The sequence below is a fragment of the Pan paniscus genome, chromosome 4 (genome assembly GCF_029289425.2).
Source record: "Pan paniscus chromosome 4, NHGRI_mPanPan1-v2.0_pri, whole genome shotgun sequence".
NCBI classification, from domain to species: domain Eukaryota; kingdom Metazoa; phylum Chordata; class Mammalia; order Primates; family Hominidae; genus Pan; species Pan paniscus.
The window spans coordinates 111,410,939-111,425,086 of record NC_073253.2 but is presented as its reverse complement, the minus strand read 5'-3'; the positions used below and the strand labels follow the sequence as shown (position 1 = coordinate 111,425,086).

The following is a 14,148-nucleotide window of genomic DNA, read 5'->3' as shown; positions in this document are numbered from 1 at the left end:
ATTATTCTCATTTTGCAAAATAGGAAGTTAAGGCCCAGAGGAGTCAAGTAACTTGCCTAAAGTCACAAAGTTAATAAGTGAAGGGGTCAGGATTCAAAGCTGATTTAAAAGCCCCAAAATCGATTATATTACATTGCCTCCAAGATTCATGAATTTAACAATGTTCCTCTACTACCATTTATATATAAAATCTTCTGGCTAAAAGCCCATAAAATGTTTTCTCATACATACTATTAAAAACAGTTCAACCCTAGAGAATTATCATGGAACTGTTTTAGATTAACAGGGCATAACATAGGCATTCTAACAGATCTCTGCTGAATCTGTTTTCTTTTGGTAAATAACAACTCCACTGCTGCTGGAGTAAAAGTTGACGCTGCTTTTTTAGGTTTGGTGTTCATTATATCTTATTTCTACACCAACATTGATGAGACTGTACCCTAGGAGTCAATGTTAACCAATATTATCAACCCAGAAAGGCTGGGTGGAGGTGAAATTGCAACTACTAAAAATATGTCTATAAAGAAGTAACAAAAGTCATGGAAACAAATATTTGAAGAAAACAGTCACTAAATAATAGGATCATGAGAAAAAGAAGCCCAAATCAATTCAACTTATTGTAGAGTAAAGCTGATTTTAATCCAGACCTTGAGAAAAAAAAAAAAGGCCAGATATATAGTTAAGAAAAATAAAGAAAATGTAAATACATAATTAGGGAGTGAACACAAAAGGACTGACATGCTGGATTAAAAAAAAAAAAAAGACAGAACTAAGGACCACATAGAAATGTCTGTCCTTTTTCTATGTGTTATTATGGTAATAAATACATCTATTGGTCTTCCAGAAACAATGTGAGATCTATAAAACTTCTTTCACTAGTCATTAATAGTATTTGTTCCCCAAAGCATCATGACCTCAGTAATTTAGTATTTGGAATTTGAGAACAACATAGTTAACTGGATTATTAACCCTTAACGGGAGACTGATTAAAATAATTAAAATCTATACAAAATCCAAAAGTTATTTATATTTTGTTTAAAATAACACCAGTATGCTCTGCAGTGCATGGAAACATATAATCTCAAAAACAACCTACCTCATTTCTAATAAGCACTAATTCTATTCACATATAGCCTGCCACCATATATACCTGAATATGGTCACAGTAGAGACATTTCCTAAGGGGCACAAAGGAACTGCTTCATTAATTATCAGCTATCCAGGTAACCCAAAACTAAATGTAAAATTTATATTTATACATTCATTCAAAAAGTATTTATTAAATGGTTACTCTGTGGCAGTGTGCTAAGTGCAGTGAATATATTGGTGAACAAAACAGAAATGGTCTATTTCTTTAAAATATAAAGAAACAGCACTCTCTCAGAACACAAAGAAAGTTACAAGTTTAAATTAAATACTACTTTGAAGATTTTTATTAATTTCAAGGAGGCCTATAATTCACTTTCATAAGGATATGGGTTATTTAAGTCCTTCTAACAGTCCCTTGGATACCTGAAAAATACGTTTAAAATAAAAACAAGATTGAATTTCATTTTAATGAGTCTATGTAGTCATTGAAATTCTAGGGCATGAGCTAGCTAAACCCAGATTTTCAAAACTACTTCAGGCACTTACATTTTTCTCAAGGAGTCTGCTAAGATCTTTAGGTTTTAGATCTTCTAGAAACATTTTTCTTTCAGTTCTGGCATCATCCTTAGTCTCCCCTATAAATATTAACATTTCATATTTTGACTAACTCAATATAATGTTAGATATTATATGCCCATGGTAATTTATTTCTAGGTTCTCTGGTGAGTCAATGGCCTCTCTCACCAACAATCTCTTTATGATCATTATATTAGTCTGTTCTCACATTGCTATGAAGAAATACCGAAGACTGGGTAATTTGCAAAGAAAAGCGGTTTCACTGACTCACAGTTCTGCATTGCTGGAGAGGCCTCAGGAAACTTACAATCATGGCAGAAGGCAAAGGAGAAGCAGGCACCTTCTTCACAGGGTGGCAGGATGGAGTGAGTGCAAGCAGGGGAAATGCCACATGCTTAAAAAACCATCAGATCTCTTGAGACTCACTATCATAAGGACAGCATGGGGGAAACTGCCCCCATGATCCAATTACATCTACTTGGTCCTGCCCTTGACACGTGAGGATTATGGGGATTACAATTAAAGATGAGATTTTGGGTGAGGAGACACAGCCAAACCATATCAATCATGTATTTATTATTTTCTGGACAATCTGATTTTTTCCACTTGGAGATCCCTTTTTACTTAGCTTTCTAATTTTTTAGTATTTGTATATGTCAACATTCCCTTAAACCTCCCCAAATAGATTGCTTTCCTCTTAATTAATAACCTTAGTGTTTTCTCTAGAATACTGTTTTGTTCTCTAAATTTTATTAATATCTGAGAAATATTCTAAATGTCTCAGCAACAAAGTTTCTTCTTTGATTTCTCACTTTAATGTATCAATTTTTAATCACCTCAACTGACTTTTTTTTTGCTCAAACTCTCTCAAAACAGCTGAGCTCCCTGACACCCACCCCCCACACCTCTTCCCCATTTCAGTAAACAATACTACCATTCATTAATTTACATAAACCGGAAACCTATTGTTCTTAATTTCTCTCCTCTTTCTCTTTCACCTCCTTCCCTGCCTTCCATCCATAATCTTAATATTAAATAGTAGCCTAGAGCTAAAGTACTATCAGTTCTTAGACGAAAGAAACTTTTTGTTGCTGTTGTTGCCTCAAAGCCTGTATACATTCAATTGTCTGCTTGAATAATGTGCCTCCCTCCTCTTAACAGACCTAGTTGTTTCTCTTCTGTGGGTCTCAATTTCAATGTCATCTCCTCAGAGATCACTACACCTAAAATAGTTTGCTAATAGTATCAATCATCTCCTTGTTCTTGTCCTTCACATGACATATTTCAACTGGCAACTACATAATTTGTCTGTTTACCTGTTTTTGTTCATATATATGTCCCCTAAGAGAATATAAACTCCATGGAGGCAGGAGCTATGTCTATCCTACTCTTTATCTCCAGCTCGAAATATGCCTGGCACATATTAGATGTTTAGTAAATATTTACTGAATAAATAAATGAATATAGTAGAAAGTTTAAAGAAATGCTGAGATGTTGGCCAATTTTATAATATCCTACTACTGTGATAAGCAAGATCACGTTGCCAGAAGTTAAAGATAACTTTCTTAAATTAAAAAACCTTCCTTCTTATTTTCATTCTGATTAGGTCAAATGGTTCCACCATGATTTATAACAATGATTCATCAAAGTATGGTCCTTGGACCAGAAGCATCCTGCACATTTCAAAATAATAGTTCTCTAAAAATATTTCTAGAATTCGACAAAACAGACTTCCTATTATTATTTCCTTCTTTATGTGGATTTTTATGATTAACCATGTTTCATACTTTTTAAAAAAATCTATGACTCAAAACTCAGTAGCAATAATGTAGATAGGTTTAAACTGCTCTGATTTCTGCTAATTTCTTTCATACTAGATGTAAAACACCAGCTCAGCTTTAATTTGTATTGTATCACTATTTCACACAACTTCAGAAGATAGAAGATATAAAGCATAATCTTGGTCAATAATAAGAACACTGATAAACACCCCAAAAGCATAAATTTCAGCATTTAGAATTCACATATTATCAACTGACCATACATTCACATACTACTTCCAGAGATCTCAATGTAATCCAACAGAGAAGTACACTACAGAAATAGATTTCTAATTAAAATGAAAGTACAGCAATAATAATAAAGACTTTTTTATTTTATATTTTTTGGAGACAGGGTCTCACTCTGTCACCCAGGCTGAAGTACAGTGGCACAATCTCAGCTCACTGCAGCTTCAACCTCCCAGGCTCAAGTGATCCTCCCACCTCAGCCCACCAAGTAGCTGGAACTACAGGTGTGTGTCATCATGCCCAGGTAATTTTTGTAGAAACAGGGTTTCACCATGTTGTCCAGGCTGGTCTCGAACTACTAAGCTCAGGCAATCTGCCCGCCTCAGCCTCCCAAAGTGCTGGGATGAGAGACATGAGCCTAATAAAGACTTTTAAAATAAGCATTTCATCATTTTCTCCTAAAAATTACAACAAAAAATTCATTAAAATGATAAGAATTAAAATGTACTCAATAGCTGATATACTACAATATATGCGATCCCCCTAAATGATCCCAAGTCAAAAAAATTGATTTTATAAAAATCGTTTTAAGAATATATTTTTTTAGTTAGGGAGTTTATTTTTTTTTTAATTTTGGTTTCACTAAATTCGTTTTTCAAATAAACTTTTAAGACTGAAGGTCACAAAAAGAGAAAAACGTATAATTTCTTAAACATTTAGAATGAACTGCTAATAGAAAATTTCACAATAAATTGTATTGTCTAGGCAACTATTATTAAAAATATGAGGCACTTAAAATTATGTATGAAATACAAATCCATTATTCCAAGACTAATACAGGAAAAAAATCAAATTAGAAAAAATATCCACTTCTCTTGTACTCCATTTCAGTGGCCTAGGACCTAAACAAAAGATAAATGAATAAATTAACTGAAAACAGAATTTAGTGAACATATTTTAAAATATATCCTAAGCAATGGATCAGTGACAATTACAAATTTAGATATACTATTGCTAATTTGTATTAAATCATATCCATCAAGGTTTCTATAAACCTGACTGTACATATTATTCCATTCAAAAATGTTTTATACATATAACTGAAAATGTACAGAGGTAACCCAAGCTTCTCTAAGTGTATACAACAGATATAATCAATTAACCCTAAATTCAAAAATTTCAGTATTGACTGTCCAAAGATATGGAAAGCTCTCAAAAACCTAAAATCCTATATTTTACAGTAAGCTTTAATACTGAGTAATAATCTTTTTAATATCAAGAATAACAACAACAAAAAACCTCAATTCATCCCAGCCCTCCTTCCAAGTTATTTTATTTCTGTCCATGGAAATAGCATTCTGCTTGCTACACTCTTCTTACCTTTATTTTCTATAGAAAACTGCCATCTCGTCCAATCATTTTCCCCCAAGAAATGTCTTGTAGATTTGAGTTTTCTACTTCATTCCTACTACTACTACCTTTTCCTGCCTCAATATTACTTCAATCTTTCATGGTTACCATCACACTGACCTTCCAGTTGATAAAACTGATATAATTTTTATCAAGTCATCCTGCTCAAGAAATCTATAAAAGCATTCTGGTGCCTATCCCATAAAAACTACCTGGTTTGCAAGGACTGCTTCAATCCAGGCCCAGGTTACTAACTGAAATTAATTCCTATTGTATACCTTCTACTCTCATTAGGCCATTCCTTATGCTCTGTGCCAGGTCTTTTAAGCTTCCTTCTTGTTCCTTCCATTGTGGAACAGCTTTTCTCCCCACCACCTACCCATAACCTTCAATGTCTCATTTCTTCTACATGCTTTGAATCAAGCCCATTCCACACAGGCTCGTGGGTATTTACGAATGGAAAGAGTACCAGGCCAAAGTCAGGAAACCTGCGTTCTTAGTCTGGTTCTGACATTATCCAGTAGTGTAACTCTGGGCAGATTTTTGAGTTAAACAGCTAGTCCAGACTTTTGTTTCCTCATCAATAAAATGAGATATTAGATTATTCCTAAAATCTGTTTTAAAATTATTTAACTCCCAGAACACTTATAGTCTTAATACTTTATCACTTAATCGTACATTAAAGGTTTTATGTGTATTGAATCTTATTTATTAGGTTATAAACTTCCTGAAGATAAAAGTTACACATTGTACGTTTTATATTTTTGCAAACTCAGCAAGCATGACACAGTGTTTGATAACATAATGGTTCTCTTTCAGCTATTTTACCTATGGAATCATAAAATTACATAGGTAAACATGGGGACAGAAGCATGATGTATTACATTTTAAAACAAGCTTATTTTGTATTCCTTTAACACAGAGCGTCTGAAATCCCTAAGCCTCTGGTTCAGGTATATTATTAAATAACATGTATCTAATGTAATTGAATAATTAAGGTATACAATGTTATATTTTCTTAACATTTTGGAATGGAAGATGTTTATATGAATACATTCTAGTGGCCATCTGCATCAACTACAGCTAACCACTTCTGAGAATAAATCAGGGCATTAACCTTTGTGCTAAAACCTTATTATAAACCAACTTTCCTTAATGCTGCTAAGAAAAGCAGAGTCAACTAACTGCAAAAGGCCCATCTAGGCTAGAAAGTAAACTTGGCCTGAGATGATATATCTCCTGATGCTATAATATTAAGTGCTTCTTAGGAATTAGAATAGTGAATGTTTTTAGGGACAGGAACTCAAATAGGGGGCATCATCCCCGTTATTATAGTTATGCACACATTTTTAAAATTATAAATATTTACACATGTAATTTGCATACCCAAGATACATTTTTGGTGCCTTCAGGGGTTTTATTGTACTTTATTATCCGTTAATTTCATAGTAACTTTATAATAACTCCAAATATGTAATGTAATCATATACTTTACAACAATTTTATAAAGTAAGTTTTGTTTAAGGCTTAAATCTTACTAATTAATCGCAGAATCTTAAGTGGGAAAGAACCTAGAATCACAGGTCTAATACAATGTTTGTTACATAGTAGAGGCTCAATAAATAAATACTTATCTAAGCAATCTTGTAATACTAATGAGAATAAAAGAAGACAATCCAAAATGAAGTGGTTTCTATCTCAACTCCATCATTCATTTAAGCAGTTGGCTCATTTTCACCTTACTTTCCTTATTTCTAACTTGTTTTATCTATCATACAGCTAAATACCTAAACATTAGGAAAATGAAGTATTTATTTCTTTTACAGGCAGAAAACACACAAGAGCCCAAATAACTCTCAAGTATAGTGTGTACCATTCTGAACCCTATCTTTTTAAGTTAAGGTACATGCTCATATTATCTGAGTAAAAGAATATTAAAGCCAAGTATGCAGGTTTATTTGTTCAGATAATAAACGTTTATTAAGCACCCACTATGTGCTGTGTAAACTCCAAAAGGAAAAATATGAATAAGGAAACAAAACTCAGTATGAAGTGGGATGAGAGATACATATACAAATGAAAGCATGTTCAAAGTGAAATGGCCACTTAGTACTGAGGAAGGTTTGGGCAAACAAGGTAGCATATAAGTTTTAAAGGATTGATAGATTTTTCCAGATGCAAAGGTAAGGGAGAAGAGAAGGGACAAAATATGCAAAGGAGAAGAAAATGATGCTTGAAAATCTTTGAAAAATTGAATACAGAAGGTTCCTAGGATGACTATGGGAAAGTGGGATGAAAAGAAACTAACAGAGTAGGCAGAGATCTGATCCTACAAAGTCACATTATTCTGCAGTGGGGTGGGGGGGGGTCACTTAGACATTTTAAGCAGGAAAGTATCATATCAGAACTTTGTTTTAGAAAAATGACACTAGGTTGGAAGAGGAAGATTCTGAAGGCAGGGAGATAAATTAGGAGAATAATGCAGTCCCTTAGGATGGAGATAATAAAAGCTTCAGTTAAAGCAATGAAGATGAAAAGATATTAATGCAAAGAGCATTTACATTTACATGTATTTTAAACATATGAAGACGAGAGGAGAGAGAAAGCTGTCTCTTTCTTTCCTTTCTCAAAACCCATTCCAAATGTCCCAGCTTATTTCCGGTCCACCCAATACAATCAACCCCTCCCAAGTTTCCCATCTCCATTAAGACCCTTTGTCCACTGGATCCCTGTCTTAATCACCACTCTGAGGCTCTTCCAACACAATAGTACGTGTTCTAGAACATGCTACCGGTCAGTGGCACTGTGACTACCTTTGCAAGCCCATCCAGGAGCCTCAGCTTGACTGCACCCCCAAAAGATTGGTTCCTGCTTGCCCAGCAACTACAGACCAACTCTGGCCTTAGCAGATTGTACCTTCTCTAACAAGGTCTCAACTGTAACTTTGGGGAAGGACCCTCTTCCAAGTTGTTCTTTTCCTTAAATACTCTCCTCCTTCAGGCCTAGTATGTTTGTTACAGTTCTCTTTACACTTTTATAGTTACTCACGTATCATAGCTTTCTAATTCTTTATATTAAACTTCCCCTGTTTAAAATTACTTTGTGATTTCTGTCTCCTTATTAGATTTAGGGAGATACTGACAACAATCATAAGAAATAACATGAGAATCAATAACTAGGAAATTTTTAAAAAATAATAATTAAATGAGAAAATGAAAGTAAGCCACCCATTAAGAGTACAACCTTATAGGACCCTCAACATCAGAAAATAGAAATTAAGACTTTAAAATATGAATTTTATATACATGAGAAAGTAAAACACATAGGAAAATAACCATTAATAACATGAACTTAGGGACCTTAAAATGAAGACATACAAAATTAAAGGACTTGGAATAATAGTGGTAAACCCACATCTCAGATGTTAGGTTAAATGTTTTAGATTCTATTTGTAAAAGCCTAAAGCAGAACAGTGAGTAAGTCCAGGCTGAGCACGGTGGCTCACACCTGTAATCCCAACACTTTGGGAGGCCGACGAGAGTGGATCACTTGATGCCAGGAATTCCAGTCCAGCCTAGTCAGCCTGGCAAATGCTGTCTCTACTAAAAATGGAAAAACAATCAGCTAGGCGTGGTGGCACATGCCTGTAATCTCAGCTACTCAGGAGGCTGAGGCATGAGAATTGCTTGAATCTTGTAGGTGGAGGTTGCAGAGAACCAAGATCGCACCACTGCACTCCAGCCTGGGAGACAAAGACAATCTATCTCAACAAATAAACAAACAGTGAATAAGTCCAAAAAGCCAACAAGGTGAATGTGAGATTCAAGCTCAGAACATTTTTTTTTTTCTAAATTGTGGTAAAATATACATAACATAAAATTTGCCAAATTAACCATTTTGAGTACAGTTCTGTGGCAACAAGTACATTCATATTGTTGTGCAACCATCACCACCATCCATCTCCAGACTTTTTCATCTTCTTTAACTGAAGCTCTGTACCCATTAAACAATAACTCCCTACTCCTCATTCCCCCTGGCCTCTAGCAACTACCATTCTACTTTCTGTCTCTATGAATTTGACCGCTCTATGTACCTCATAAAATAAAATCATACCACATTTGTCCTTTTGTGACTGGCTTATTTTACTTAGCGGAATGTCTTCAAGTTTCATCCATGTTGCAACGTATGGCAGAATTTCATTCCTTTTTATGACCGAATAATATCCCGTTGCATGTATATACCATATTTTGCTTATCCATGCATCTGCCAATAAATACTTGGGTTGCCTCCACCTTTTGGCTATTGTGAATTCTGCTGCTACAAACATGGGTGGATAAATATCTGAGTCCTTGCTATTCTTTTGAATATACACTCAGAAGTAGCAATGCTAGGTCATATGGTAATTCTGTGTATAATTTTTTATGAACTGCCATATTGTTTTCCAGAGTGGCTATACAATTTTACATTCATTGCCACCAGTAATGTACAAGGATACCCATTATTCTTTTCATGCTGCCATTTAATAAACACCCATTATGTGACATAAGGACATCTACTTAAAACCATCTATTCATTCAATTCATTTACAGTAAGTAACTAACTACCTAGCCCACTGAGCTGCAGCAATTTTTTTTTAAAGCCACTGCCCTTAAGAAATTTGTATTTCAGTGAGGTGATACAGACACAAAAATAAAAAACAAATATATATATCATATATTAAATACAACTGAGACAAATAAAACAAGGTAAGGAGATAGAAAGTAATGCGGGAGTGTTTTAAATGTGGTGGTGAGAAAAGTCCACTCTGAATGTGGCATTTAGAAAGACATTCAGGAAGTAAAGGAAATAGTTATGAAAGATCACAAAGAGCTCTGTTCCCCAGCAAACTGGTTCTCCACATCTCTTAGTCAGCAAGCTATATTATATCTGCCATAAGGTACAATTATTTAAAAAAACGAAAAGTTAATCTGATGTTTTAAATTGCTTAAAGGAGTTTCAAACTTTGGTAAACATTTAGAAACTGACCATTTCTTTATAGAGAAGTTAAAATAGGACACATTAATAGACTTCAAGGACAACTGTTAGCTTTGATTAAAAATTGAGTAAGAGTGGCTACTACCTAGAGAAGATCCAACATGGTTAGGAAAGGATTTCTGTAAAGACAACTATAGGCAAGTAAGAGAGACACAAGTTATCCAGGTAAATTTTGGGGTTATCTTTAATGACTCACTTTATCTCACACTTTGTATCTAACCAACAAATCCTACCATATTCACCTTCAAAGTATTTTGGAATTCCCCTTTCACTACCTCCACCATCATCATTCTGGTCTAAACCACTACCATCTCGTGACTGAATGGTTATTCTACTAATTGATTATCCATCAGTCATATCATTGCTCCCTTGCAATCTGTTTTCTGTGCAGTAGCTATAGTGATCCTTGTAGACTATAATTCAGAATATGTATCTTTTCTGCTCAACATCCTCCATTTCATTTTATTTTATTTTATTTTATTTTAATTTTTTTGGAGACAGAGTGTTGCTATTGTTGCCCAGGCTGGAGCGCAATGGTGCGATCTTGGCTCACCGAAACCTCTACTTCCCGGGTGCAAGTGATTCCCTGCCTAAGCCTCCTGAGTAGCTGGGATTACAGGCATCCGCCACCAAGCCTGGCTTTTTTTTTTTTTTTTTTTTTTTTTTTTTTAGTAGAGGTGGGGTTTCACCATGTTGGCCAGGCTCGTCTCCAACTCCTGACCTAGGGTGATCCGCCTGCCTCGGCCTCCCAAAGTGCTGGAAGTACAGGAGTGAGCTACCATGCCTGGCCCTGGTTTATCTTTTTTTAAATTATAAGACATTTTCAAGAAGAAAACGCCAATACTTTTTTTAATTACAAAGATGCTTTTAAAAATCTAAGATCCAGCTACTAGACACTAAGAAATACATTCTATCTTTTGATATTAAAAGTTATTTGTATATATCTAATGCTGAATTATCTAAAAATTACTCACTCTGGTAAAATAATTAGTATTTCCTTTAGCTTAGTCTTTAAGTCAAGACTCTTCTTATCTGAACCTCTAAAGAAGTGGTAAGGAGCCCCACAGGTGGCAGAGAGGTTTCTAGAAACTGAGAGAGGAGTATAAGCAGGACAAATTCTTAACAATGCCTGGCTCCTTCACTCCCATTCACCCAACAAGAGTTGCTCCATTTTTGTCAGATACATATTAGGGCTCTGAATATCTGATAAATTTTTTAAAAAGGTGTTGTATCTAAAATAGTTCCAAAACTACTACTCTGAAGTAGACCCTAGAAGGTGTTCTGTGCGATAACCCAACACTGATGGAGACATTTACCACTATGTCTCTAACACACTTAGATTTCTCAACTTAATCTCACAAAATTGACCAAACAGTATACAAACTGTCCCTCTGGATAGAAAAGTACACCCCTTTGTTGCTAATTATAGTGTTTTCTATAATTTAATGTTTTCAACCAAATTATTTCTAAATTGGCAAGCTCAGTTATAGAGAATGATAAATGATAAAAAGAGAAAATCTATTTACGTACATATATAGATATATCACTTATCTATATGTGCTACTATGTAGTAGCAGTCTTATTAAACAGTCACTGCCATGCCAATCTAAAATACCTGAGTGGGCAGCTATTATGCAACTTCTGTATAACTGGAAACAAAATACCCACACTCACAAAGCTATCTATAAATTATTGTACTCATCTGTTTATAGCAAAAAAGATTTCATAAATTTAAATAGGTCAATGAAACTACTTAAGGTGCATGCTTATAATTTTCATATTTTCTTGTACTGCAGTCTTATTAAACAGTCATTACCATGCCAATCCAAAATACCTGAGTGGGTAGCTATTACGCAACTTCTGTGTAACTGGAAACAAAATACCCAAACTCACAAAGCTATCTATAAATTATTGTACTTATCTATTTATAGCAAAAAAAGATTTCATAAATTTAAATAGGTCAATGAAACTACTTAAGGAGCATGCTTATAATTTTCATATTTTCTTGTACTTTAAAATCAAATGAGGTCAACATATATTACAATCAGTCAAAAAGTGGCGAAAATAACCAATTTAAATGGGATGAAAATTGGACCATCATTAACATGACGGAGAAAAACTTCTGGTTTCTCATTTTAAAAAAGACCATGCTGTAACTAGCAGCATATTTTCAGAAGATGATTTAAAAGCCCACAGAACATAGGTGTGCACTGCAGGGGTCCACTTATACATGAGTTTATTTTTTCCATAAAAGTTATATGAAGTGCACCTGCCTCTCCTTCCACCTCCTCTGTCTATTCTCCCTCTGCCACCCCTGAGATGGCAAGAGCAACCCTTTCTCTTCTTCCTCCTATTCAACATGAAGATGATGAGGATGAAGATCTTTATGAAGATCTGCTTCTACTTCCACTTTATGAAGAAATAATATATTTTCTCTTCCTTATGATTTTCTTAATAACATTTTCTTTTCTCTAACTTACTCTATTGCTAAAATATAGTACATAATGCATATAATATATAAAATATGTGTTGACTGTTATTGGTAAGGCTTCTGGGTAACAGTAGGCAACTAGTAATAAAGGTCTTGGGGAGTCAAAAGTCATATGCTGATTTGTCACTGCACAGGGGCTGGTACCCCTATACCCGGTATTGTTCAAGGGTCAACTGCACTTGTAACTTCACCTGAAATTCTCTCTATCCCCAACCACTTATAAGAAAAAGGAAGAAATACATTTATTTAGCTTCTATTATACAGCCGGCACTAAACCATTATATATCCATTATCTTAGTCAATTCTCACAACCACCCTAGGAGATAAGCATTCACATCCCCATTTTAAAGATAACGAAGATAAGAACAAAGCAGAGAAAGAATTTAAACCAGGTTTGCTGAATCCAAAGCCCATGATCCTTCTACATAATCACTAGTTTTCAGACATTTAGATTCCACAGATCAGTACAATACACAGATACACATGCACATACACATATACCAAAAACAAACCAACCAACTGGCAGGCTTCATGGGCCCATAAATATTTTATTTCCCAAGAAATGAGATATTTTTTCAAAGCCCTACTATTTATATTTACCATCAGAAAAAAATACCTGAAATTAAGAAAAAAGCCTTCTGGGGAAAAAAGCCTTATACCAATATTTTCAACACAGAATAGCACAGGTTCACCAACTGGCAAGGGAGAACAATTGTACTGAATCACACTGCTTCCCGTAACAGAGAGGCAGAACACAGAACCTGAAACATTCTCCTACATCCTCTTCCTACTTTCATTACAGAGAATGCATGTTGCCTTAATTAAAGCCATGAGATTTCTGAAATTTTTACATGCCAAGGTTCTGATGACCAAGAAAATTATACAGGCTTTAAAAATAAAGAAGTTTCTAGTATCAGCAGATTGTTCATTTTCAATACAGGCATTACTTTGTACTTTCACAGATAGCAGTTCTTCTTTAGGCTTTTTCTTCAAATAAAATCTTCAGATCTGATGCAATCAAACCAGCTGTTAAAGAGTATAAATCTATTACCTTGTACCTAAGAGACTCATCCAACTTCAGTTGCATTCCTGTCTTTCTAGCTTTATCTATCACATTTAATTAAAAAGAGCATCTTGTCTTCTTCACATTTTAATACAGCATCTGATATTAGGATGCTAAGTTACTATGAGAAGGTCAGAATACAATGGATTTAGCTCATTGCCAAATGCAGGAACAAATTCATTAACAAATGAATTTGAGCTAAATTTTCAGAGTAAATTTATGTTTTTTAAAAACTCATAGTTTGTCCTCAAAACAGTAACCTGCAGCAAAAGTTGTAACAATTCTGTAACACGTATATCTAAATACTCATTACAGTCTCTCCCATATCTCTATTTCTAGTTTCATTTACTTTTTAGGCAGAAAATAGGTTCAAGGGTCTAGTAAAGGAGGCAAATGGGCAGAAAACAACCTCTTGTTTGCTATCCCACTGCACTTGAAATGGACCTCTATAATTCACTACCATTTATAAGTGTCTC

General features: G+C 34.5%; 1 protein-coding gene across 5 annotated transcripts in view; it reads right to left on the bottom strand.

Moving 5' to 3' along the window:
• The window catches only part of COMMD10 (COMM domain containing 10), a 203,363-nt gene that overhangs the window by 108,311 nt on the left and 80,904 nt on the right, over positions 1 to 14,148 (bottom strand). Inside the window, exon 6 of one of the 5 annotated variants that reach the window (XM_008952062.6) lies at positions 2,985 to 4,576. The exons of the other annotated variants lie outside the window; for them this stretch is intronic. Within the exon in view, the coding sequence (XP_008950310.1) occupies positions 4,562 to 4,576 (15 nt within the window). The 3' untranslated portion in view covers positions 2,985 to 4,561. Of the gene's footprint in view, positions 1 to 2,984; positions 4,577 to 14,148 lie in introns of those variants that run through there. 5 annotated transcript variants of the gene reach the window in all.